Source organism: Prionailurus viverrinus, chromosome A3 (genome assembly GCF_022837055.1).
Source record: "Prionailurus viverrinus isolate Anna chromosome A3, UM_Priviv_1.0, whole genome shotgun sequence".
NCBI classification, from domain to species: Eukaryota; Metazoa; Chordata; class Mammalia; order Carnivora; family Felidae; genus Prionailurus; species Prionailurus viverrinus.
This window is the reverse complement of record NC_062563.1, coordinates 91299378-91327136: the sequence shown is the minus strand read 5'-3', so window position 1 is coordinate 91327136 and position 27759 is coordinate 91299378. Positions and strand designations below refer to the sequence as shown.

Here is a 27759-nt window from a genome sequence, read left to right as displayed (position 1 = left end):
GTCGGGCCGATTTCCTCCTCCAGCCAATCGGAATTGGGTGGAGGCGGAGCTAAGGAGCGGAGAAGCCCAACCCAGGTACAGGAGGAGCTAGACCTAGGTTTAGGTGGGAGTTCTACTTCGGAACCGGGCTGGAGGTGCGGCTCCAGGTCCTCCAATGGCTGGTTTGCTTAGTGAGTTCCAAAAGCTTAAATGCCCATATCTGTACTACCAGGGAAAATATGTGTGTAAATGGATAAACACACCACATTTCTCAAAATTATTATTTTAGCAAGCATTTCACCAATAACTGCAAATAGATCATTGCAAGGCAAAGTGATTTATGTTTGCATAAAAATGTGCAATAAATGCTCATAAAAGTTAGGTTTTGCCTGAGAAAATCAAGAAGGTTTCACAGAAATGACATTTGAACTGAGTGTTCAAGGATAAGTAGTAGGCCTTTGAGAGTGAGGGGGGCAAAGACTCTGGATATGTCCACTAGGAAATCCTACATACAAGACAAGCACAGGACCTGAAAATAACTGTCTCCATCATCACACCCTCCCTGCTCCTTCATCAAGCACTTAGTCCTCCAATTTATAGCCTTGTAGGTAATCTTTGCTTTCTTCTCTTATATTCCCCATTGCTTAGTTATCTAGGCTGCATACCAGATGTAACAAATTAACAAAATTTAGTGGCTTAAAACAACAATAAATATTTATTATCTCTGTGTGTCAGGAATTCAGGAGTAGTTTAGCTGGGTTGTCTAGCTCCCAGTCTCTCATGAGTTTATAGTCATGATATTGGATGAAGCCACCAGTCATCTGAATGCTTGACTAGGGCTGGACGATCCACTTCTGGGATGGCTTAATTTCATGCCTGGCAAGTTGATGCTGGCTATTGGTAGTAAGTCTCAATTCTTTTCCATATGGACCTCTCCATGGGTTGCTGGGATGTCCTCACAATATAGTATTACTTCTTTAGAGCTAGTAATCCCAAAAACCAAGGTGAAAGCCACAATGTCTTCTATAATCTAGCCTCAGAAGTAAAAATATAACTTCTGCCATATTCTGTCGGTCACACAGGCCAATCCTCATGCACTGTGGGGAGGGATAACACAAGGATGGAATACAAGAATTTCAGTGGACCATCCTGGAGGTTGTCTACCATGTCCAAGTGTAAGCAGTCATCTTGTCCTGATAACTTACACTTATGAATCATAAATAACTTAAATTTGTCATTTTCTTTCAATTATTATCATAATTCAGGACTTTATTATTGCTCACCTAGACTATGCAGTAGTTTCATTAAAAAAAAACAAAAACATAAAAACCTGCCTCCAATCTCTTTCCAAGTTATCATCAGGGTAACCTCTCTAAGGTGCAAATTCTGTTTTATTTATTCAGTGGTTACTGAGGACCTATGATGTGCTAGGCATTTTATTAAGTAACATAGATAAAGATTATTAAAAAGATTCCTGCTGCGTGCTTTGGCAGCACATATACTAAAATTGGAACAATACAGAGATTAGCATGGCCCCTGCACAAGGGTGACATGCAAAACATGGATCCTGGATTCAAATTGCTTAGTCTAAACGGGAAAATAGACACTGAAGATTGATACTTCAAGTCTTCTCTCTGAAACTTTTTTTCTAATACACCAGCCTCAACCCAACAGGACCCTCCTCTGTGCTACTTCCTTTGGCACTGATATATGTCTCTCCCTAGCTGCTCCCCAACAATCTAACCTAGACCTTAGCCCTTCTCTGAATATGGTTTAAATATTGATTTTTTTGTCTTTTGTTTGTTTTCAAAGAACTCTTTCCATTTTGTGGCAGCAACACACAATACGAAGTTCTTTTTTACACTGCAACCTAGTCATACTTAAATACTTTTGTAGTAGTGAAGTAAACTTTCACAAAGTCATACTTTCACTATATTTCTTTAATTCAGGAGCTAAACCCTGATATTTTCTATGGGATTGCACTTTATTATCTTTCATTTTTTTAAATGCTGGTTGCAGCCCACTAAATTGATTTTACTACCTATTAATAGATTGAGATCCCCACTTTGAGAAAAATCGCTGCTCTAAGCTGACTGACTCATACTAAATCAATATCTATTCCTTAAATCTACATCTCCAACTCATATTTTTCTCTTCAGTTTTTGACACATATATCTAACTGGCTGTTGAACATCTCCACTCAGTGTACCACAGGCACCTTGCTTTCAACATGTCCAAAACAGAACTGTCATCCTCACTCCCACACCAGCCTGGGTAACTGGGTAAGACGGTGGAGCCAATGTTTTTTTTTATATCTGTATATAGCACCACTATCTTTCCAGCTATCCAAGCCAGAAAATTTGCACTCATTCTTCAATAAGTATTCGCTGAATGTCTACTATGTTCTAGGCTCTGTCATTCTGGATTCCTCCTAATCAATCCAATTACTCATGAAGACCTATTCATTTTAACTCCTAAATATCTCCTCCACATCTTTGCATCTTAACACCCTTATTCAAGCTGCCATCATCTCTTGCCTGGTCTACTTCTTACTCCTGTCCTGCTTCCATCACCAGGCACCACCACCCCAACTCCAGCCCCCAATCCATTCCCTTCAGGGAAGATAGAATTTTCTCTCCAGTACACAAATCAGATCACTCCTTTGCTTGAAACACATCAGTCCAGCTCCTCACCATACCTTCGCTATGGGATGAAATCCAAAATCCTTAATATAGTCCACAGGACCTTTTATATTCTGGCCTCTTGCCTACCTCTTCCACATGCTGTGCTCTGGACTGGTTGAGCCTCTTAAGAATTCCCTCTACATGGAATATTCTCCATGTCCCTTATTTGGCTAACTCCTATTCACTCTATTGATTAAGCTCAGAATGATAATCCCATTCTCTAGGAAGCATTCCCAATTCTCCAAGTCTGTGCTTTTCCTATATGTTCCCATAACCTTGTACTTCCCTTGCCATAGCCCATATCACACCACATTGCCCATTGCCTAAGTACTTGTCTGTCCCTCATAGGCCTTAAGCCCCAGGAGGGCAAAGATTATTGTATTCTCAGATCCTAGCACGGTGTCTGGTATATAGTAGGCAGCCAATAAATATTTGGTAAATGCTTTTTATCTTTGTTCGTGTTTATTTTATTGTCTGAAATTACTTGTTCAAATATTCATGAGTTAGTCTAGGTCCTCTGAGAAGCAGACACCAAGATGAGATTAAATGTACAAGGATTTTACCAGGGAAACACCTGTGAGGGAAAAGGGAAATGGCTGGGAAAGCCTTCAAGAGCAGTCAGATGTGATGCAAGTCTAACCCTAGGTGAAGAAGAGAGGGAATGAAGCATCCTGTGCCTCCCAGGATCAACTCTTCCTTAGTATCCCGACCACACTCAGGCATTGGCTAGGAACAGCCTGTGGTCTTCACAAATATGACAGTGGATTTCTAAGACAGTATCTGATGCCTTTGGCCAGTTGCCCTCCCTGTAGTTTAAAACATGCAGGTTGCTTTCTTCATGCAGGTTGTCACCCTCAGAATTTAGTAGAATCTTGGGGAAATCACATCATATTCCCCCACATCTAGCACAGTCTTTGGCACATTATCTAATAAATGCTACTCCAGATAGATAAAACAATTTATAGAGAAACAGAGAAATTTACTGTAGCTGGGAGCAATAGGTGATGTGATTTGCAATCAGTTAAAGATATTGTTTGAGTTGAGCCTGATAAGGTAAGTGGAGTCAGTTATAACAGCCTTTGTAACCGAAACAAAGCAAAACAAAAAACAAAAACAAAACTATGTTTAAGCCAAAGAATGATGTCATCAAATATATTTTTACTAGGATAATTCTAGCATCAATGTATAGAATAATCTGGAAATTAAAGACAGGAAGACTAATTTGGAGTATGTGAGAAAGAAGACATGTTGAGAAGCTACACTTTATATTGAATCACAGGAAGTCTATTGATCAGATTACACCTGGGAGCCTGGATTAAGTATTTCTGGTTTTACTCTGAGGAGCAGTTGAGGGGACCAAAAATTGGTGTTGTAGGACTAAAACATAGGCGGGTGGTTTTTTCCTATTGGTTCTAACTCGTCCTGAATCACTCGTTGGTAAACTGATTTCCCCTCCCCCAACCTGCATAGCAGGCAATGAACTGAGTGAGGGGTGGAAGGAGATGACAATAAACAGGGAAACAGGAGAAAGTGCTTGTCCATTTCTGGTTTGGTACTAGCATTATTTTCTCCTCTCCTGTGGGCTAATTCAGAGAGGAATTCCTTCAACCAGGGTTGAAGACCCAGACCAGCCAAATGATCCTATCTCAACTGGATTTTGGCAAAGGGACTATAGGAATCATCAGCAAGCAAATGAGAATGAGCATGAGTAGAGACGGGCAGACCCTCTTGGGATGTAGAGGTTTGAAGACTTGAAAGGACTTCTTGAAGGTAAACTAAACTCTAACTTCCATGAGGGCAGGGGACCATTGTGTGTCCAGTGTACCCCAATCCTAGCACAGTGCCTGGCACATAGTGTGCCCTCAACAAATATTTATTGAACAAAAGAGTGACCAACTGAATAAGTGAATGAATGATGTGGAAGAGAAAGGTTAAAGCTAAGGACACAATGGCGGTGCCCCCTGGAATGTCTCATTGCTGGGGGGGGAGGTGTTACTGGAATGTTTAATTGGGGGTGGGGGTTAACTACCGAAGAAGTGTCAAGTTTAGCATGATACTCTCAAAGAGAGATCCAAAACTCTACCTCAGGGCCAAAATAGGGCCATTTCCCTGGCGCCCCGGGGGCTCGGAGACTGTGGCCCTGAGGTAGACCCTGAGACGGCCCCTGAGGCGGTGCGCTCAGTGAGCAGTCCTGCGCAGCCGCAGCCTGCCGGACGCGGGCGCTTTCGACGGCGCAGGCGCACTCCGAGAGCCTAGAGGCGCAGGTAATGGGGTCTTCGCCTTCCCAAAACAAGGGGGGAATACCGCACTTTCTCCCCGCCTCAGGGCAGGTGGAGGGCCGAGGGCCTCAGCTGGAGGATGGCCCCGAGAGAGAGCGGCCGGCAGCGCCTCACAGGGTGAGCTTGGGCCGAGCTCGGGCGCCCTCAGGGCGGTGTTGGCGAACCAGGCCTGGGCAACACTGACGCCCACGGATCCTCAACCACCGCGGGTTCTTGTCCCTCCGCGCACGTGTCTGAGACCCTTGACGCCGCGTGTCCTTGGCTGGCCCTCCCAGGCCTGGGGGATGGGTGGCCAGTCCGCCAGACACTGTAGACGCGGTGTCCAGGGCCCTCGACGCTTTGGGGGCGGGGGGCTACGACGGTTTTCTAACTTTTTGGAAAGTCAGGAAAACAACGACCCCTCAGGTTCAAAGAAAATGTTTTGATTTTTTTTTTCTTACAACAAAAGAAAAAAGTGAAATTTTTAGGGCCCACGAAAATCTATTAATTATTATTATTATTTTATTAAATTTTTTTTTAATGAGGTAGGGGCTCACAAAGGCAAAAGTGCTTAGGATCCACGACGTTTTTAATGCGGCCCTGCGGGAGGAAGAACCATTAAATAGTTTATCACACACAGTGTCCTAAGGGCTCTACCGACATGGTATAGGTGCTTTTGTGAGGGAGGGCACGTAAAGAGGCCCTAACCTATTAAGACCTAAAGCCTGAGACCTAAAGAATGAGTCAGGTTAAGGAGGGTAGTGATGGTAAAGAACTTCAGCAGCTGAAGGAATGAAAGGCCCAAGTGTTTGTGGACCTGAAAGGTGCCTCAGGGACAGAGAATGGTGGGAGGAAGTTGGACAGGGGATGGCATGGCTGAGGATGGAGAGTTGGGAAGGAGATACATGCAGAACTTCGGGGCCAGGATAAGGATTTGGGATTTTGTTCCAAGTGTAATTGGAAACCATTGATGGGTTTTTAGTAAGGGAGTAACTTGATGCTTTTGGTGGTTCAAGGCCGAGTAGAGTTCCAGGTTAAACCAGTTTGCAGGGAGACCCCAACAGGTGGTGTTTTGACAAAAGTGGGGAGTACAGGATCAAAAATTGTCAGATCCTGCTTACAACTATGCCCAGATACATCAGAGCATTCATTGATCATGTTTGAGAATATAGGGAAGAGAGCTGCCTCTTACCTCATTTAAAGGACAGTCTTGGAATTGCACATAAGTGTGGGATTTAAGAATGACCGTGCAAGGGGCGCCTGGGTGGCGCAGTCGGTTAAGCGTCCGACTTCAGGCAGGTCACGATCTCGCGGTCCCGGAGTTCGAGCCCCGCGTCAGGCTCTGGGCTGATGGCTCAGAGCCTGGAGCCTGTTTCCGATTCTGTGTCTCCCTCTCTCTCTGCCCCTCCCCCGTTCATGCTCTGTCTCTCTCTGTCCCAAAAATAAATAAACGTTGGAAAAAAAAATTAAAAAAAAAAAATGACCGTGCAAGCTGAAACTGTTCAAAGTAATCTTAATCATCAATGGGGAAAAATTAAATTTGTTCCAGGACCTCTCAAAATTGTCAGAATGTTAAAATCTCTTTTACCATCAGCTCTAAGCGGGAAATGAAAAATAGTAAAGCTAGTATCTATTTAGACACTGTAATTTAAAACATTAGAAACCTTGAATATCAGAGTCTTCTATTTCTTTGTAAAAAAAAAACTTAATCAAGAATAGTTTGAACAGTGCTTGTGCTTGTCTTCTCCTCATTGTACAACTTATGATCCAGCACACATCTTCTTTATGCCTTAGCTAATTGTCATACTCCTTTCTATGCTTGGATCAACTTTCAACATTATATCCCTTGGGCTTTCCAAGGATCTCCAAGAGATCCTTTAAAATGCAGTTTTTTGCTGGTGGCACTTTCTCTGGGCTGTCTTCACACTTTTTGTCCCAACCACTTCCCCATTTATGTTAGGTTAGGTTCACCTTCGCTAAGATCCTCTAGCTGCTTATCTAGAGTCTATCAAATGGTGGCATTGTCAGCATTGTTACAGTCAGCTTTTTCTTCTAGAAGTCCATTTATGTTCTATCCCACTTTCACTTTTTAGCATTACCACATATCATTTCTTGGCTACACTTTCATCTTGAAATGGCCAATTTTAGCCAATTCCCTCTTTCAGTTATCCATTTTTGTAGAATGTTACATGGGTTTATCACTAGCAGACAAGGAGGTAAAACAACTACACGCTTTGTTGTTTGCGCTTAAACCAAATAAGTGATATGCAGTGACTAGTCACTGACAGACCTTGAAAGAAGTGACATAATTGATCACTGATCATGATGAGCATCTGTTGTTTATGTAGTGATTTGTGGACTGAAGAGCTACCTGTGATTTATATTTCATGTAAGTACTCACAGTTAATATTCCACAGTAACTGAAATTTGAGCTGTGTTAATGAGGGACTGGTGTTAATGAACTAAACTCTAGCAAGATATTTGTATATATTAGAACCATACAAACTTAGAACTGCCCATACTCTAAAATGACAAGAGTTTCAAATGTGAAGGAGGATGGAGAGAGGGAGTGGAAGCTCATTCTGCATTAAATAAGGCCTCTGTCTGGGTGCCTGTCTATATGAATCTGTGTGTTAGTTTCAAATTCAGCATTACATTGGTTTCATGCACTTAATTTAAAAGTACAGTTAAAATATATTACAATATTTGCTTTCTTGATGAATACATTAGTCATTGATTTGGATTTCTAGTTCAAGATTATTTTTAAGAGATTAGCATATTCATTCACTTATTTGTTCAGCTGTCCTCGGCACATAGTTGGAACTCAATAAAAAATTATTGAACAAACGCTGAGTTCCACTAACCAAAAAGGAAAGATTGAAGAGGAATAAATTCACAGATTGATTTTGGGGAACACATTTATCTATGTACTATTAGATCATTTTTAAAGATCATAAATTCCAAAATGTTTCTGAAAATTATCATAAATAATAGGATATTTCTCTTGGACCTGGGGACATCAAAGAAGTTTTTATATTCCCTGCATTCTTTAGCTAACAGACAATTATATGGAATTATTTTAGCTCCCCAAGATGGGAACATATTTTTTTAATCTAAAAAATATTTTCTTTTATGATTTTCCTAATATTCTTTTTGAAATATTTTTATTATTAAATACAACATATAGAGAGAACATTTCATAAAACATGAAAAATACAGCTTAATAATTATAATGTGAGCACCCATGTAACCACAGTAAAGTTCAGGAAATAGGGGTGCCTGGGTGGCTCAGTTGGTTGAGTGTCTAACTCTTGATATCAGCTCAAGTTGTGATCTCACAGTTGTGAGATCTAGCCCCTTACTGGGCTCTGTGCTGGGTAAGGAGCCTGCTTAAGATTCTGTCTCACACTCTTAATGATAGAGAACAAGCTATGGGTTGATGGAGGGAGGTGGGTGAAAGATGGGCTAGATGGTGATGGGTACTAAGGAGGGCACTTGTGATGAGTACTGGGTGTTGTATGTAAGTGATGAATCGCTGAATTTTACTCCTGAAACCAATATTGCGCTGTATATTGACTAACTAAAATTTATATTAAAAAAAAAAAAAGGGCAGGGGGAGAATTCAGTGGTGAATGAAAAAAAAATTAAACATTTAAAAATGTTTAATTTAAATTAAACATTTAAAAATAAATTTAATTTATTTTTATTTATTTATTTATTTAATAAAATTTATTTATTTTAATAAAATTTATTTATTTATTTAATAAAATTAAATTTAATTTAAATTAAACATTTAAAAATAGGGGCACCTGTTTAAACATTTAAAAATAGTGGCTCAGTTAGGTAAGCTTCTGACTTCAGCTCAGGTCATGATCTCTCAGTTTGTGAGTTCAAGCCCTACATCAGGCTCTGTGCTGACAGCTCAGAACATGGAGCCTGCTTCTGATTCTGTGTCTCCTTCTCTCTATGCCCCTTCCCCACTTGTACTCTGTCTCTCTTTCTCTCTTAAAAGTAAATAAACATTTTTTTTAATTTTTAAATAAAAAATGAAATAAAATCTTCCTGATGAAGAAAAAAAAAAAGATTCTCTCTCCCTCTCCTTCTGCCCTTCCCCTGCTTTCATGTGCTCTCATGCCTCTCTCTCAAAATAAAATAAAATCTATGTAGACAGATTTGTACTATATGTATTCTTTGTGTCTTGCTGCTTATATTTTGTTTCTTGGAATCATCCCTGTTGTGTGTAACTATTTCATTCATTTTCATGCTACATGTGTGATGATACAAGAATTTATCCATTCTAATGTGGATTGATATTTGTGTTGTTTGCAGTTTGCACCAATTATGAATAAGACTGTCACGAACAGCCTTTTGCTGATATGATCTGACTTTGTTCATGTATCCCAGTGCCTGTCATTATTCACAGATTATATGATTGTGGACAAAAAATCCAAAAGGATTTACAAATATATTATTGTAATTAGAGAGTGCAGCTGGGTTGTTAAATACAAAATCAATGTACAAACATCAACTTTATTTCTATATATTAGCAATAAACTAACAATTAAATTTAAAAAGATGTCATATAAGTTAACATTAAAAAAATAAGATCTCTAAGAATAAAATTTAACAAAAGATGAGACCTTTTGGGAGAAACTATAAAATTATAAATTCTTTTAGATTTTCCGTATACACAATCCTGTCATTTACAAATAATAACAGTTTTATTTCTTCCACTGCAATGTGTCATATTTATTTATCTTGCCTTATTGCTGCCTTCACTACAGTGTTGAAGTGGTGTTAGCAGTCTCCTAGTCAGATAGAAAGCTTTCAATATCATCATTATGAATGATATTTGGGCATGCCTGGGTGGCTCAGTTGGTTAAGTGTCTGACTTCAGCTTATGTCATGATCTCACAGCTTTGAGTTCGAGCCCCGCGTCAGGCTCTCTGCTGACAGCTTAGAGCCTGGAGCCTACTTCAGATTCTGTGTCTGCCTTTCTTTCTGCCCCTCCGCAACTTGTGCTTGCTCTCTCGCACTCTCTCTCTCTCTCTTTCAAAAATAAATAAGAAAGAAAGAAAGAAAGAAAGAGAGAGAGAGAGAGAAAGAGAGAAAGAAAGAAAGAAAGAAAGAAAGAAAGAAAGAAAGAAAGAAAGAAAGAAAGAAAGAAAATTCCTACATACCAAATAAACACTGTGCTAAACACTGATAGATCAAGTTGGCAAGTCCGGTTCTTCCCCCTTGGGAATCTCACAATGTATTGGGAGAGGCAGTCATAGAAACAAATTGTAAAAGATAGAACAATAGGGGCGCCCGGGTGGTGCAGTCGGTTAAGCGTCCGACTTCAGCCAGGTCACGATCTCGCGGTCCGTGAGTTCGAGCCCCGCGTCGGGCTCTGGGCTGATGGCTCGGAGCCTGGAGCCTGTTTCCGATTCTGTGTCTCCCTCTCTCTCTGCCCCTCCCCCATTCATGCTCTGTCTCTCTCTGTCCCAAAAATAAATAAACGTTGAAAAAAAAAAATTTTTTTTTTTAAATAAAAAAATAAAAAAAAAAGAACAATAAATGCCGATACATAAATAAAGTTTATGAGGGCAGGTAGCTTACTTTAAGACTGAAATTTGGCTTTTGTGTCACTTTTTGTTTAGTTCCACTCAGCATCTGTAAGCAGTCTCAGCCTTATGTTATAGGTAAACATCTAGATCCCTTGGGAGTTAAGATGGGATAGCCTAGAGAAACTTGACTTAATCCCCAGTCTGACTCCTTTCTGGATTTAGTCCTCTAGGACTGTGTTCATCATTTCAACCAAGCATATAATTCAGTTTTATGAAAGGCAGTGATTTCTCTTTCCTTCCCTATAGGTACAGAGAACATCCAGGTAGTGACTGCAGTTCCACCTCTGGTCTGGTTGGCATGTATCATGGGCGAAGTACTGGTAAAGGGCCCTCCACTCCCACGCAGATTTACCAGCAACCTCCAAGGCTTCTCATTGTGCATATTGCTCTACCGTCCTGGGCTCACATCTGCTCCAACCTCTGTGAGGCTCTGCAGAACTTTTTCTGTCTAGCCTGCAGCTTGATGGGCCCCAGCCGCATGTCCCTCTTCAGCTTATACATGGTACAAAATCAGCATGAATGTATCCTTCCCTTTGTGGTGAGTATATCTATATTTGATCATTTTATCCTGAAAACAACTATGAGGTTTCTGGAATAGAGATCACAGTTATTATGACTTAAAGCAGTAACTGTGCCCATTCCTTACACCCAGTACCCCACAGGCAACACAGGGAGAGCCAGATGTCATCCTGCACATGAGGGGTTTATGTAGAGGCCGCTTTTAGACAATAGGTTTGAGCAGTGGAAATTTGATCAAGGCAGAAGAGCCCACAACAACCACCTGGCTGAATACAGTGTACAGGCCCATCAGGCAACCCACCTCAAAATATCCATAAGTCTTAACTGATCAATGGACTACTTAGAACCAGAAAAAAATAAAAATAAATTTTAAAACATTTTTTTAATGGGGTGCCTGGGTGGTTCAGTCTGTTAAGCATCCAACTGCAGCTCAGGTCATGAGGTTCTCAGGTTTGAGCACCGTGTCGGGCTCTGTGCTGACAGCTCAGAGCCTGGAACCTGCTTCATAGTCTGTGTCTCCCTCTCTTTTTGCCCCTTCCCCACTTGTGCTCTCTCTCTTTCTCTCAAAAATAAATAAATTAATTAAAAAAAAAAAAAAAAGAACCAGGCACAGTTACCAAACAGGGAAAATTCCATATATCCTCATACCTCCTTACCATCCCCTTTTAAATACAGCCCCCACCCACTGCCTCATTGCAGTCTCTCCTTTGCTGTCTTGCCTGCTGTTCCCTTGCAGTAAACTTCTGCTCCTATTGAATCCCTTCACCTCCTGCACCACTGGCTTCCACTCCACTGCCACCCCACATTTGGGGGACTCTATCCAATTGAGAGAGAAACCACAGTTTATACTACAGAAGAGGAACTCCAAAATTATTAATCTGAGAGTGTAAATAAGCCACATCTTGCCCTCCTCTACTCCAGAGAGGGAGAGAAACCTTGGCATTTACAGTCCTTTGGAATGTAAGCAACTCACCCCTTTTATCCCCCTTTGAAATGTAAACACAGGGAAACAGGTCTAAATGTCTTCAGAGGTCTCTGGCTAGTAAATCACCCTTTAATTTCCAAGACTTGTTCTTTAACCAGGGTTCCAGCTTTCTTTGCTCAGAAAGCCTAACTGTGAAGAAACATGAAAATATTTTCTCTACAGTTCCCCATAGGACTCCGGTGAAAAATCCCCTGAGATTTAAGAAGGCAAATGCTGGGCCAGGGGCAGTGCTTTTATGAAGCTTTCTCATACACAGACAACTGTCTCTCCTCCTCCTCCTCAAAGAAATGCACATCTTCACCTTCTCCCCAATATAAATCACTGGGATGTAAAAGACTTCAGCGGTTCTGGTGCATCCCTTTCCTGAGGTAGCCTTGCTGCTGGGAAAGTCAGAGAACGCCTAATGGAAAATTATGAGTTTTATCCCTACCTAGAGGGAATAAGACTTCCTCCCCCTAGGGTCTATGGAAACCACATTAGAGCCTGGACTCCCACCCTCCTACCCAACATAAATAGGACATCTCTCCCCTCCCTACTGAGGTGGTGTCTGAGGAGGTAGACTGAAGGCCATGTGGGAGCAGAAGTGAGGTGTGGTGTCTCTCTCAATCAGAAGGGGGCCCCCAAATGTGGAGTGACTATCTGGTGAAAGGATTCAGCAGAGGCAGAACAAAGGAGATAGAAGTTTATTGAATACACCACAAGGGAGCAGCAAGCAGGATAGTAAAGGGGAGACTGCAATAGGCAGTGGGTGGTGACTGTATTTAAAATGGGAAGGTAAGGGAGCACCTGGGTGGCTCAGTCGGTTGAGCATCCAACTTTGGCTCAGGTCATGATCTTGCAGCTCGTGAGTTTGAGCCCCTGTTGGGCTCTGTGATGACGGCTCAGAGCCTGGAGCCTGCTTCAGATTCTGTGTCCCCCTCTCTGCCCCACCCCTGCTTGTGCTCTGTCTCTCTCTCTTTCAAAAATGAATAAACATTTTTAAATGGGAAGGTAAGGAGGTATGGGGATTATGGAATTTTCCCCTTTTTGGTAACTGTGCCTGGTTCTCAGTAGCCTATTGGTCAGTTAGAGCTTATGGACATTTCGAGGTGGGTTGCCTGATGGGCTGGTCTATAATCAGCCAGAGGGTTGGGGTCACTGTGGGCCCTTTGCCTTAATCTACATTCCATTGCTCAAGCCTGTTGCCCCAAAGCGGCCTCTACATGAGGTACCTTTTAGCTTCCAAGGCAGCGTGATGTCACTGAAGACCTAGTGAAAAGCAAGGACTTATATGCCCATTTGATGGTAATTTAGCTTCCCCATTCCAGGGTGTCAATGGGAGCCATGTAGAAAGCCAGAACTTCCACTCTCACCCAGAAGTAACAAGGCACCCTCCCTTCTGGGTTGTAATCAGAAGCCACCTGGCAATAATTATGTGGAAACCTCACTCTCCTCATTAGCACAGTATTAGGGTGGGGGGTGGGGGTGCTGCTAAAGCAAAAGTTTAAATAAGATCTAGAGTCCTCTAATACCCAAAATGTCCAGAATACAATAAAAAGTCACTTATTATATCAAGAACCAGGAAAATCTCAACTTGAATGAGGATACAACAGACACCACACTGAGATGACATAGATGTTGGAATTAGCTGAAAAAGACTTTGAAGCAGCCATCGTAAAAATGCTTCAGCAAGCAGTTATGAACATACTCGGACAGATGGAAAAATAGAAAGTCTCACCAAAGAAAAAGAAGTATAAAGAACCAAATAGGGGCACCTCAGAGGCTCAGCTCGTTAAGCATCCAACTCTTAACTTTGGCTCAGATCATGATCTCACAGTTTGTGAGTTTGAGCCCTGCATCAGGCTCCATGCTGACAATGCAGAGCCTGCTTAGGACCTCTCCAGGCCCCTCTCTGTCCCTTTCTCTCTGCTCCTCTCCCCCCCCCCAAAATAAATAAACTTTTAAAAAAAGAAGAACCACCAAATACACATTTTAGAACTGAAAAATACAGTAACTGAAATTTAAAAAACAAAAATCTTCAGTGGATGGTCTCAACAACAGAATGGAGAGGACAGAGAAAAGAATCAACAAACATGAAGATAAATAGAAATTACCCAATCTGAGTAACAGAAAAATGAACTTTAAAAATGAACAAAGCCTCAGGGACTTGTGAGACTGTAACAAAAGATCTAACCTTTGTGCCATCAGAGTTCAAGAGGAAAGGGGAAGGATGGAGCTGAAAAAAAATATTCAAAGAAATAATCACCGAAATTTTCCCAAATTTGGCAAAAGTTATAAACCTAAAGATTCAAGAGGCTGGTGAGCCCCGAACAGGATAAATGCAAATAAATTTGTTCTAAGATACATCATAATTTAAATTCATAAAAACTAAAGGCAAACTCTTCAAAGAGCACTGACATGTTACTTATAAGGAAAAAAATAAGGAACAGTAGCTTTTTTCATCAGAAACCAAGGAGGCCAGAGGAAGTGTCACATTTTTCAAATGCTAAAAGAAAAAGAACTGTTAACCCAGAACTTTGTATCCAGTGAAAATATCCTTAAGGAATGAAACAGAAATATAGATATTCTCAGATGAAAGAAAGCTAAGACAATTTGTCATCAGCAGATCTATTTTAACAGAATGCCCAAAGGAAGTCCTTGAAACAGAAAATATAAAAGAAAGAGTCTTGGAATATCCAGAAGGAAGAAAGAACAACAGAAAGAATAAAATACAGATAAATACAATAGACTTTCTATTGAGATTTCTAAATTATATTTGACAGTTAAAGAAAAACTTACAGGGGCGCCTGGGTGGCGCAGTCGGTTAAGCGTCCGACTTCAGCCAGGTCACGATCTCACGGTCCGTGAGTTCGAGCCCCGCGTCAGGCTCTGGGCTGATGGCTCAGAGCCTGGAGCCTGTTTCCGATTCTGTGTCTCCCTCTCTCTCTGCCCCTCCCCCGTTCGTGCTCTGTCTCTCTCTGTCCCAAAAATAAATTAAAAAAAACGTTGAAAAGAAAAAAAAAGGGGCGCCTGGGTGGCGCAGTCGGTTAAGCGTCCGACTTCAGCCAGGTCACGATCTCACGGTCCATGAGTTCAAGCCCCGCGTCAGGCTCTGGGCTGATGGCTCAGAGCCTGGAGCCTGTTTCCGATTCTGTGTCTCCCTCTCTCTCTGCCCCTCCCCCGTTCATGCTCTGTCTCTCCCTGTCCCAAAAATAAATAAACGTTGAAAAAAAAAAATTTTTAAAAAAAAAAAAAAAATTAAAAAAAAAAAAAGAAAAACTTACAATATTGTCTGATATGGTATTAATGTATATAGAGAAAATACTTAAAACAATTGCATTATAAATGGGAAAGTAAAGAGACTTTCTACATAAAGAATATATATAATGTAGTACTTCAGAGAAACCACTTAAAAATCTATGCAAAAACACTCAAGCACTAAAGGTAAATCAAAATGGGAATATAAAAAAATGTTTAAAAAATTTAAGTAACCCACAGTAAGATAGATAAAACAGAGAAACAAAAACTGAGGAAACAAAGAAATCAAAAAATTGGCAGGCTAAAACATACCAATAATTACATTAAATGAAAATAGTCTAAATATATCAATTAAAAGAAATAGATTTGCAGAGTGGGGGAAAAATTACCCAACTATATATCCTATTTATAACAAAGTCACATCAATTATAATAAAAGTAGGTGGAAAGTTGTGGAACCTGGGTGGCTCAGTCGGTGGAGCACCTGACTTAAGCTCATGTCATGATATCGCAGTCCATGGGTTCAAGCCCCACGTCAGGCTCTGTGCTGACATCTCAGAGCCTGGAGCCTGCTTCAGATTCTATGTCTCCCTCTCTCTCTGCTCTCTCTCTCTTTCTCTTTCTCTTTGTCTCAACAGCAAACATGAAAAAAAAAATTTTTTTAAGTAGGTGGAAAGTATAAGGATGAAAAAAGATATACACTGATACATTAATCAGCAAAGCATAAATGGCTGTATTAATATATCAAATAAAGTAGACTTTACCAAAGAATATCAGGTATAGAAAGGAATATTAAATGATGATAAAAGAGTCAAACCAAGAAGAAGACATAGCAATATCACGTGTGTACACAGTAAGCAATTGAGCTATAAAATACATGAAACAAAAACTGATAGAACTGAAATAAGAAATAGACAAATCCACAATGATAGTTGGAGACTTTGAATGTCCTTCTCTTGACAATTGGTGGAACAACTAGGAAGAAAATCAATGAAGATGTAGAAAAATATTAACCAATAGGTTCCAATCAACATTTATAGACTACTCCACTCAACAATACCAGAATACACATTCTTTTCAAGCACCCACAGAACACTTGATCAAAATAGACCATATCCTTGGCCATAAAAGAAACTTCAACAAATTTGAAAGAATTGAAGTCATACACAGTTTGTTCACTGCCCAGGACAAAATCAAACTAGACAGAAACATGGAGTGCCTGGGTGGTTCAGTGGGTTGAGTGTCTGACTGATTGATGCTCAGGTCATGACCCCATTGTCATGGGACCCAGCTCCACCTCAAGCTCTGTGCTGAGCATGGAAGCTGTAAGATTCTCTCTCTCTGTTCCTCTGCCCCTCTCCCTCACTCATGCGCTCTCTCTCTCTCTCTCTCTCTCTCTCTCTCTCTGTCTTTCTCATGAATTAATTAATTAATAGCAAAAACTTAACAGTAAAATCTCCAGGGGTACCTGGGTTGCTCAGTCGGTTAAGCATTTGACTCTTGATTTCGGCTCAGGCTGTGCTCTCATGGTTTGTGAGTTCAAGCCCCACACACAGAGCTCTGTGCTGACAGCCTGGAGCCTACTTGGGATTCTCTGCCTCCTTCTCTCTCTGCCTGTCTCTCTCTCTCAAAAATAAATGAACAAAACAAAAAAACCCAGAAACCAGTAAAATCTCCAAACACTTGGAAACTGATCAACACATTTCTAGATAACTCATGGATCAAAGAAGGAATGTCAAAGGAAAATTTTAAAATACATTGAATTGCATGAAAATTTAAATACACATCAAAATTTGTGAAATCCAGCTAAAGCAGTGCTGCGAGGGACATTTATAGCATTAAATGCTTACATTAGAAAAGGAAAATTTTCAAATCAGTAACATAAGATCCCATCTCAGGAAACTTAGAAAAGGAGTAGCAAAATAAACCCAAAGCAAGCTGAAGGTAGGAAGTAGTAAAGAACATAAATGAATGGAATTGAAAACAGAAAATTGGTGAAATAAACAGCTGATTCTTCAAAATGATCAAGAACTTTGACAAACCTCTAGCAAGATGTGAATCTACAGGTGTGATAATGTGGTATAAAACTCAATTCAAACATTATACCAAGGTCAGTTTCTTGGTTTTAAAATTGTGCTATAGTTATATATGTAACCACTGGAAGAAACTGGGGGAAGGGTACACAGGACCTCTCTGTACAATTTTGCAACTTTCTGTGGATCTATAATTATTTCAAAATAAAAAGCTAAAGAGAAACAAAGATGATTTTACATCCTCACTAGAATGTCTATCCTTAAAAAGACAGGCAATACTGACAGGCAATACCAAGTGTTGGTGAGAATGGAGAGAAACTACAACCCTCATTCATTGCTGACAGGAAGGTAAAATGATAACAACCACTTTAGAAAATATAGTTTGTCAATGTCTTAAAAAATTTAGATATACACCTTCTATATAACCCAACAGTTCCACCTTAGAATCTACCCAACAGAAATGAAAATATGTCCACACAAATACATTTACATGAATGTTTATGGCAGCATTATTCCTAATAGCCCCAAACTGGAAACAGAATGTCTGTTACTAATGAATGGATAAACAAAATGTATAATTCTCTATAATCCAGTGATGATATTCCTCCTAGCACACTGGGGACACAGTAAGAATGATAATGATGTTACAGCCATGTGGCATGTATGTTCCTCTGTTGTGCCATTTTCCTTGTGCATGTCTTTCCTGTGATCACTTTTGGCTTTATCCAACTTCTGTCCAGCAACAGGGGTAGATAAAAGTTGAGAGTGATCTAGAAGGGCAAATGGAATATATCCAGCATAGGAGGCTTTTTGGGAGATGAGCTCATGTCCCAAAGGTTAAAGGATTCTTTTTCCCTTTCTCAAGTGACTATGTTATATGCCTCAGGCACTCCTCAGTACATTTAGCCCTAGATAAATCCCATGATCCTTTCATCAATCCATTAAGAAAGGCAGACCTTTCTAGTCTAAAAACCCCTGACTGGTAACTCAGAAAAATTGCAAGGCAAAAATCCTGCCAAAAAAGCAGTAAATTCAACACTGGATAAAAGGTCAAGGAAATTACTGGAATAACATCATTACCTTATGTATAAAACAATCCGGTCTTTGTTTAAGGAAAAACGTTACCTTAAATCCTCTGTCTCTAACCTATGTAAGTATGTAATATTTTCTATCTGCAAAGTTAGCTCAAAATATAATGGTGAAAGAGGTAGGAAATCTTGCCCAAGATGAATACCTCAATATACTCCTCATATTTAATTTCTGAGTATAGTCAAATAACCCTGAACCTTTTATAAGGAATAATGACAGAGGAATCATAATTAAAATATTAGAATTCCTTTTATATCCATTGTGCCCTTAATATAAATAATCTGACCAAAATGATTAATCTCCTCTTAAAGCAGAATTTCAGAAAAATTCCCTTACAGTGAGTATCTTACCAATTCTTTTTATTTTTTCATTAGAACAAAGGAATTATTTAAATCCTGTGTGATCTACAGTGGAATTTTAGGACAAATAGTGGTCTAATTTGGCTATCGCATTTATTTCCTCATGCTTCATAGCTGACATTCAAATGAAATTATTTAAAAGTGGCAAATAATAAGGATATATTACATCAAACAGTATAAAAGTAAACTCCAGTAAAGATAATAAAATAAACTATAATTGAGTGCTACAGGAGAGGGAAGGGAAGAGTAAGAAAAGGAAATATATAAATTTTGTCATTGTTTATAATGAAGATTTTTGTCATTGTTCATTAATGGATAGTACTAAAGAAATAAGGGAATTATATAAACATGTAGTTATAAAAACTAAAACAAATACAAACATTTCTAATTAGGACAATAAAGGCTTATATAGAACAAAAAATTATACAGTAAGATGCAAGAGAACTTTTTATGGTATCTTAGACCTGAGAGAGTGATCTCAAGAAAGGATAAACTTGAAAAGTGGACTCCTTTCCCAAGGCTGGAGTTCGGATCCAGTTGGAGTGAGTATAGTTGCAGCTCACTGGATGCAGAGAAGTTCACTGGTTTTCCCAAGCCAGAGCTGGTCCATGGTTACTGCAATCCTCCATGTGTAGGTGAACTATAATCAATGACTGGTGCACAGTGTGCAGAGTGGAGATGACAGGATGCCTAGAGCAGACAGTGTCCCTGTGGAAAGAGCAGCATCACTGGGAGGGTCATAGGAGACAGATCTCTGAGGTGAAAGATGGAGTGGGGCATTAGTGCAGGCAGGAGGCCTGAAGCATGGCTCCATGCCAAGAGGACCGCTGAAAGGTGATCACCAAGCCACGGCTAGGTGGTTGCCAGTGTCTTAGTTCAGGCTGTCATAACAAAATACTGTAGACTAGATGGCTTAAACAGTACACATTTATTTTCTCAAAATCTGGGAAGCTAGAAGTCCAAAATCAGGGTGCTAACATGGCCAGGTTCTGGTGAGAGCCCTCTTCTGCCTTACAAACAGTAGATACTTGCTGTGTGATCAGATGGCCTTTCCTCAGTGCATGCATGTGAAGAGAGAGAGCTCTGGTGTCCTTCCTCTTATAAGGGCACTAATCCCATCATGGAGACTGCATCCTCATGACCTCATCTAAACCTAATTACCTCCTAAAAGCCTCACTTTTAAATGCCACCACATTGGGAATTAGGGCTTGAATATATGGATTTTAAGGGAATGTAACATTCAGTCTGTAACATCAGGGTTCTGCAAGTTCCGGGCCCATGTGTGGAACACTATCAGATGTACTCACACCCCATCGCTTTCAGCAGGAAAGTGTCTTCCTCCTGCAGTGTTCTTCCAGTGCTCTCTACTCAAATGTTTAACATCATGGTCCATGTAAGGAGAAATGTTTAAAGGGATTCTGTCCATTATTGCAGAGGTATATTGAAAGGTGAATTGGATCTGAGAAGCAACATGTTGATAATTAGCTCACAGAGCAAGGGGGAAAATATCAGAGGAAGAAAGTCTTTTCTAACAATAACACAAAACCCCAAATTCCAAAAATAAAAGATTAATAAAATTCAGCTGTATAAAATGGAAAATATGTGCTTGGCAAAAAAACAAACAGTACTACATAATCAATAAGGTAATCAATAGAATCAATAATCAATAGAAAATGAGAAACGATATACGTGGTAATTTTCAGAAAAGGAAATGTAGATGGCCCTTCAACATATCAAAATATGTCCAATGTCACTTAACAAAAGGAAAAGTTAAAAGTACATTGAGATGCTATTATTTTTCACCTGTATGATTGCCAGAGATATTTTTAAGTTAATAACTTACTATTCATGAGGTTTTAAAGAAACAGGCACACTTACATGCCATTTATGAGTGTATAAATTAACACAATTTCTATGGTGGGCAATTTGATGACGGTATCATACCCTTTAACCTAGCAAGTCTGCTTTAGGAACTTATCCTACAGATATATTTTCATATGTGAAAAAATTATTTAAGTATTATCATTTCAGCACGGTTTGCAGTAGCAAAAGATTGAAAGTGATCTAATGTCAATAGGGAATTGGTTAAATAAAATTATGTTCCATTCATTAATGGAACACTCTGTAGCTATAAAAATTAAGACACTTTTTATCTATTGAATAAAATGATGGACTGCCCAAGTATACTATGTAACAAAATCAAGATACAAAAAACTATCATAGTTTCTTTTATTTTGGTAAGAAGAAAATTATCCTTTATATTTTCTTTCATGTAAAGAAAAAATCTCTGGGAAGATACCCAACAAGGTAGCAATGTTGATTACCTCCAGGAAACCACTGGTTAGCTGAAGGGTAAGAGTGGAAAGGTAATTTTTTTTCCACATATCATTTTATAACCCTTAAATTTTGAACCAGGTGCATGTATTATATATAGAAAATTTTAAAGTAAGATTTTAAAAATATCTTTGTGCTGATAAAATGCAATGTATGCATAGAGAGTCTATGTAAATTTTTAATAAAAAGTTGTACTTGATAAAAAGATTTTTGAAAATCACTGACTTAAAGTATATTCTAATTTTTTCATCTGAATTCCAATGAGACATCAATCTGAGTTATCCTAAACTGCCTAGGGCAAGGAGAACACACTGGTACTAGATCTAGGAAAAGAACATCCTCTAGGCACATTTGTACCACTAGTCTACACAAAGCTGAAAGAAATGCAGTGAGGATCCATCAGTCCTTACCCATTTATCCCAGCGTCCACCTCTCTGTGCAAAGCCCATCTAACTGAATCAGGGTCTCCACTCTGCACCTTGAAACCACCCAGACATCCAAGACAGAGAACTTGAGTTTGTGATGTAATAGATAATAACTCCAAACAATGTTGTAGGCAACTTCAGTACCTGATTCTCTGGACCACATTTCAACTCAGCAACTTCCTAAAGCACATTTAAATCTTCCACAATGGTAATCCCAAAGTTGCCATCCAAGGAAGGCAGTGAGGAGGTGTGACATTTGACTGTTCAGATTACAGACTGCAGGTAATTTGCTCAGAGGCACCAGGCCTCATCTTCCTACCACCTATTTTCTCCCTCTTTATCTAACAGCTCCCTATAGGTCCCTGACCTAATCTTTTGGATTTGGAACTCAAGTCAAAACAATTTACATTGTTGCTGTATAGAATGTTGCCTAGGCAATTCATGAGGAAAAAGAGCTAAGAGTAGGAGACTTTCTGTAGAATTCATCAGTCTATCATCAACATTTGATGTACAGAAATTGTTTCTCAGCCAAGCTATATGAGCTCTTCACATTCTAGACAATTAATGTTTCTGCAAAGCCTGCATTTTAAAATCACTTCCAGGGGGCGCCTGGGTGGCTCAGTCGGTTAAGCGGCCAACTTCGGCTCAGGTCATGATCTCGCGGTCCGTGAGTTTGAGCCCCGCGTAGGGCTCTGTGCTGACGGCCCAGAGCCTGGAGCCTGTTTCAGATTCTGTGTCTCCCTCTCTCTGACCCTCCCCCATTCATGCTCTGTCTCTCTCTGTCTCAAAAATAAATAAACGTTAAAAAAAATTTTTTTTAAATCACTTCCAGAACCAAAGTGAGTTACTGAGAGATCAGATTCCATTTTCAAGGGATATAGATATAATGCATAGTTACGTTTTAGCCTACTTTCTGTTTAGCTTGTTTCTAAATGATGTTATCTTTTAGATGAATTGGGTGCATGGCCTCCTGCTACAGCAAGTTATCAACCAGGAGAGTTCTCAAGCAGTAAGTGGCCCTATTATTTGGTTAATGTAAGAAAGAACGGCTTAATTTCCAATATATCCAAAACCATTGCATTTGGCAGAATTTTCCAATACAAAATAGGCAATATTTTCAAACCTTTTTGGAAGATCATTTCCCTTCCCTAAAGATTATTGTATCCCCCTTGCAGAACTATCAGGAGGTCATCCTATTAAAAAAATTTTTTTAATTACAGGAAACAAGCTTTTTGTTTCAGTTTTCAAAATAAAAATGCAGGAGTGCCTGGATGACTCAGTCCGTTAAGCACCTGACTCTTGGTTTCGGTTTAGGTCATAATCTCATGGTTTGTGGATTTGAGCACTGCCTCCGGCTCTGCGCTCATGGCCACAGAGGCTGCTTGGGATTCTTTCTCTCCCTCTCTCTCTCTGCCCCTCCCCTGTTCTCTCTCTCTCTCTCTCTCTCTCTCTCTCTCTTCTCTCTCTCAAAGATAAATAAATATACTTTAAAAAAATTGGGGGTGCCTGGGTGGCTCAGTCAGTTAAGCATCTGAGTCTTGATTTTGGCGCAGGTCATGATCTCATGGTTCCTGAGTTTGAGCCCCACACTGGGCTCAATGCTGACAGCAAAGAGTCTGCTTAGGGGTTATCTCTCTCCCTCTCTCTGTCCCTCGCCTGTTGCATGTGTGTGCGCTCTCTCGCTCTCTGTCTCAAAAATAAACACTTAAAAAAAATTTTTTTTTAAGTTTTTATTTATTTTCGAGAGACAGAGCACAAACAGAGGAGAGGTAGAAAGAGAGGGAGATACAGAATCTGAAGCAGGTTCCAGGCTCCAAGCTGTCAGCACAGAACCCGACACGGGCTTGAACTTAGGGACCACGAGATCATGACCTGAGCCAAAGTCAGATGCTTAACTGACTGAGCCACCCAGGTGCCCCCAAAAAACAAAATTTTATAAAGAGAACTACAGGCCAGTATCCCTCATGAACATGGATGCAAAAATTCTCAATAAAAAACTAGCAAATTGAATCCAGCAGTACATTAAAGAATCATTCACCATGACCAAGTGGGATTTATTCTTGGGCTACGAGGGTGGTTCAGTATTTGTAAATCAATCAACATGATGTACCATATTAATAAAAGAAAGGATAAAAATCATATGAGCCTTTCAGTTGATTCAGAAAAAGCATTTGACAAAGCACAACATCCATCCATGATGAAAACCCTCAACAAAGTAAGATTAGAGGGAACAAATCTCAACATAATAAAGGCCATATATGAAAAGCCCACAACTAGTAATCTCAATGGGGAAAAACAGATCTTTTCATTTACGGTCAGGAGCAAGACAGGGATGTCCACTCTCACCACTGTTATTTAACATAGTTCTGAAAGTCCTAGCTTCAGCATTTAGACAACAAAAAGAAATAAAAGGTATACAAATTGGCAAGGAGTATTCAAACTTTCACTATTTGCAGATGACATGATACTTTATATAGAAAACCCAAAATACTCACCAAAAAACTGCTAGAACTGATACACAAATTTAGTAAAGTTGCAGGACACAACATACCAAAATCAAACATATCAATTTCAACATACCAAAATCTATTGCATTTCAATACAAATAATGAAGCAACAGAAGGAGAAATCAAGGAATCAATCCCATTTGATTGAAACCAAGTGCACTCAATCCCAATTACACCAAAAACCATAAGATACCTAGGAATAAATCTAACCAAAGAGATAAATAGAACTGTACTCTGAAAACTATAAAACATGGTTGAAAAAAATTGAAGATGACACAAAACAATGGAAAGACATTCCATGCTCATGGATTGGAAAAACAAATTTTAAAATGCCTATATTACCCAAAGCAATCTACATATTTAATGCAATCCCTATCAAAATACCACCAGTATTTTTCATGGAGCTAGAACAGTCTTAAAATGTGTATGGAACCACAAAAGATCCCAAATAGCCAAAGTAATCTTTAAAAAGAGAAAAAAACTGGAGGCATTACAAGTCCAGACTTCAATTATATTATAAACTTGTAGTGATCAAGACAGTGTATGGTACTGGCACAAAAACAAACACATGGATCAATGAAACAATAGAAAACTCAGAAATGAACCCACAAATATGTGGACAATTAATCTTTGACAAAGTTGGAAAGAATATCCAATGGAAAAAAGTCTCTTCAACAAATGGTGTTGGGAAAACTGGCCAGCAACATGCAAAAGAATGAAACTGGACCACTCTCTTATACCATACACAAAAATAAATTCAAATGGCTGAAAGACCTAAATGTGAGACGGAAAACCATCAAAATCCTGGAGGAGAACACAGGCAGTAACCTCTTTGACATTGGCTGTAACAATTTCTTACTGGATGTGTCTCCTGAAACAAGGGAAACAAAAGGAAAACTAAACTACTGGGATGTCATCAAAATAAAAAGCTTCTGCACAGTGAAGGAAACAATCAACAAAACTAAAACGTAGCCTTTGGAGTGGGAGAAGATATTTGCAAATTGCATATCTGATAAAGGGTTAGTATCCAAAATATATGATGAACTTATTAACAAATTCAACACCCAAAAAACAGTGGGCAGAAAATTAAGCAATGGGCAGAAGACTGAATAAACATTTTTCCAAAGAAGACATACAGGTGGCTTACAGAACATGAAAAAATGTTCAACATCACTCATCATCATGGAAATACAAATCAAAACTACAATGATATATCACCTCACACCAATGAGAATAGCTAAAATGAATGACACAGGAAACAACAAGTGTTGGTGAGGATGCAGAGAAAGGGAAACCCTCTTACACTGTTGGTAGTAATGCAAACTGGTGCATCCATTCTGGAAAACACTATGGAGCTTCCTCAAAAAGTTAAAAATAGAACTACAATCCAGCAATTGCACTACTAGGTATTTACCCAAGGATACAAAAATGCAGATTCAAAGGGGAGCATGCACCCTGACGTTTATAGCAGCATTATCAATAATAGCCAAACTACAGAAAGAGCCCAAATGTCCATCAACTGATGAATGGAGAGAGAATATGTGGTGTGTGTGTATATATATATTTATATAATATAATATAATATAATATAATATAATATAATATAATATAATATAATATAATATATAATGGAATATTACTCAGCCATCAAAAAAGATGAGATCTTGCCACTTTCAACAGTGTGGATGGAGCTAGAGACTATTATGCTAAGTGAAATTAAGTCAGTCAGAGAAAGACAAATACCATGATTTCACCTATATGTGGAAAATAAGAAACGAAACAGATGAACATAGTGGGGAAAAAGAGAGAGAGGCAAACCATAAAACAGAGTTTTAACCATAGAGAACAAACTGAGGCTTGCTGGAGGGGAGGTGGGCAGGGGTTGGGGGAGTTAAACAGGTGAAGGGGATTAAGGAGGGTATTTGTGATGAGTATGGGTGTTATATGTAAGTTATGAATCATTAAGTTCTACTCCTGAAACTAATATTACACTATATGTTAACTACTGGAATTTAAGTAAAAACTTGGAATGAATGAATGAATGAACGAATCATTCATCAGATTCTTTTAGGGGATACGTGAAAAGAAATTCTTGAAGGCCTCTGGTCTATACCTATGGTCTCATTTGTTCTCATTGCTTTCTTGACTAGGTTTCTTATCTTCCCATCTAAATTGCAAGCTCTTTTTGTGTAACCATTTCATCCTGTTTCTTGTGTTTTTCCCAGAAACTCAGGGAGAGGAGCATATTCACAAAGTAAGCAGCTGTGGAAGTGAGTGAGGGAGGGGTTGACTTAAGCAGTCTTTGTACCCTGACAGTATTGCAGCTCATGCTTATAAATTGTATGTGCATTTTGCAAATATTGCTCAGTTCTGCTCTTTGTCAGGAAGGTTTCCTTATCCCAAGTAATCATTTTTCTGCACCCAACCCCCACCTGCTATTGATGCTTGGAATTCAAATAATGTTACAAATTTTCATTCCACATTTATTCAAAATGTATATACATCCTTAGGAAAGGTAACAGATTATATATATTATATATTATATATTATATATATATATTATATATTGTATATACATATATATTATATATACAATAATATATATTGTATAATATATATTATATAATAATATATAATTATTGTATAATATATATAAATATATTATATATAAATATATATTATATATTATATATATTTGTATATAATATATAATATATAATATTATATGATATATTATATAATAATATATATAAATATTATATTATATGTTATAATATATAATTATATTCTATGTAATATATTATATTATAATATATAATTATATTAATATTGTATATTATATATATTATATTACATATTATATATATATAAAAAGTTGATAGCAACTTTTTATAAAGGGGGGGGTGAGGAGAACCCAGAGGTTTACCTGTTGGCTCCTTGAGCTGACTGCAGACTGAGCCAAGCACCTCTTCTTTACTGAAGTGATCCTGAGGAGCAGACTGGGTAGGACCTTATCAGTTCTGAAATGATTAACCACATCAGAATCCTCATTTCTGGGAAGTAGAGAAGCTCCCAGTGCCTAGAAATGAAGATAATGTTTGAGAGTGACCCTGCTAGGCCTCCAGTTTGCAGACCACCCCAAAGTTAAACTCAGCAGTCACAACTAAACTTTCCTTTGGGTGAGTGAATGAGTTCCAACACTTCCTTTCCTGTTTCTGGTAACTCCATATAATCAAAGCCCTTTGGCTATAAATTTTCTTTTCTCTGGTGTATGGAAGATTTTAGTGCAGTGCCTAGAACATAGTAGGCACTGAGTAGATATTGGTCAAATAAGCAGGTTTCAGGAAGGGAAGAGACCCCTGAGGAGTAATTAGTAATTAAGTTAGACTGCCAATTAATCTGGAACCTGGGCCACTAAAGATGTGCATCTTTCATTCATTTTTCTCTGCAGCAAGTGAAAGGGAACTTTGCTAGGCTGCAGGCCTGCATCTCAGAACTCCGCACGTTGCAGAAAGAAGGCTGTTTCAGACCACACAGCACTTCTCTGCAGCTGGCAGTAGAGGATGGGCTCCAGCAGTTCAAACAGTACACCAGACACGTGGCCACAGGTGCAGCTCTGAGCTACACTTCCCTGGAGGTAAGAGATCCTGGCCTTAGGACTCTAAGCCCATTTCAGTCCCTCTAGATGCTTCATTATTTGTCATCCTTATATTTTTCTCTGTTTCATACACTTTGAAGGTAA

General features: G+C 39.1%; 1 protein-coding gene, 1 long non-coding RNA gene and 1 other non-coding gene across 6 annotated transcripts in view; 2 read left to right on the top strand and 1 right to left on the bottom strand.

Moving 5' to 3' along the window:
* The first annotated feature begins 1460 nt into the window (after nucleotides 1-1460).
* On the top strand, nucleotides 1461-1563 carry LOC125163112 (U6 spliceosomal RNA). Its single transcript, XR_007151282.1, has one exon. It is a non-coding gene; the product is annotated as a U6 spliceosomal RNA (small nuclear RNA).
* Nucleotides 1564-4905: 3342 nt separating this feature from the next.
* The window catches only part of M1AP (meiosis 1 associated protein), a 71805-nt gene continuing 48951 nt past the window's right edge, over nucleotides 4906-27759 (top strand). For 2 of the 4 annotated variants that reach the window (XM_047854392.1, XM_047854391.1), the window contains exons 1-3: nucleotides 4906-4927; nucleotides 10777-11068; nucleotides 27469-27654. In XM_047854392.1, coding sequence (XP_047710348.1) covers nucleotides 10829-11068; nucleotides 27469-27654 — 426 coding nt within the window. In that variant the 5' untranslated portion in view covers nucleotides 4906-4927; nucleotides 10777-10828. Of the gene's footprint in view, nucleotides 4928-10776; nucleotides 11069-22459; nucleotides 22520-26242; nucleotides 26272-27468; nucleotides 27655-27759 lie in introns of those variants that run through there. The other 2 variants (XM_047854393.1, XM_047854394.1) reach the window with 2 other exon arrangements.
* On the bottom strand, nucleotides 19271-21801 carry LOC125162882 (uncharacterized). Its single transcript, XR_007151207.1, has 3 exons — nucleotides 21655-21801; nucleotides 20059-20210; nucleotides 19271-19459 (listed from the first exon to the last, which is right to left on the bottom strand). It is a non-coding gene; the product is annotated as an uncharacterized LOC125162882 (long non-coding RNA).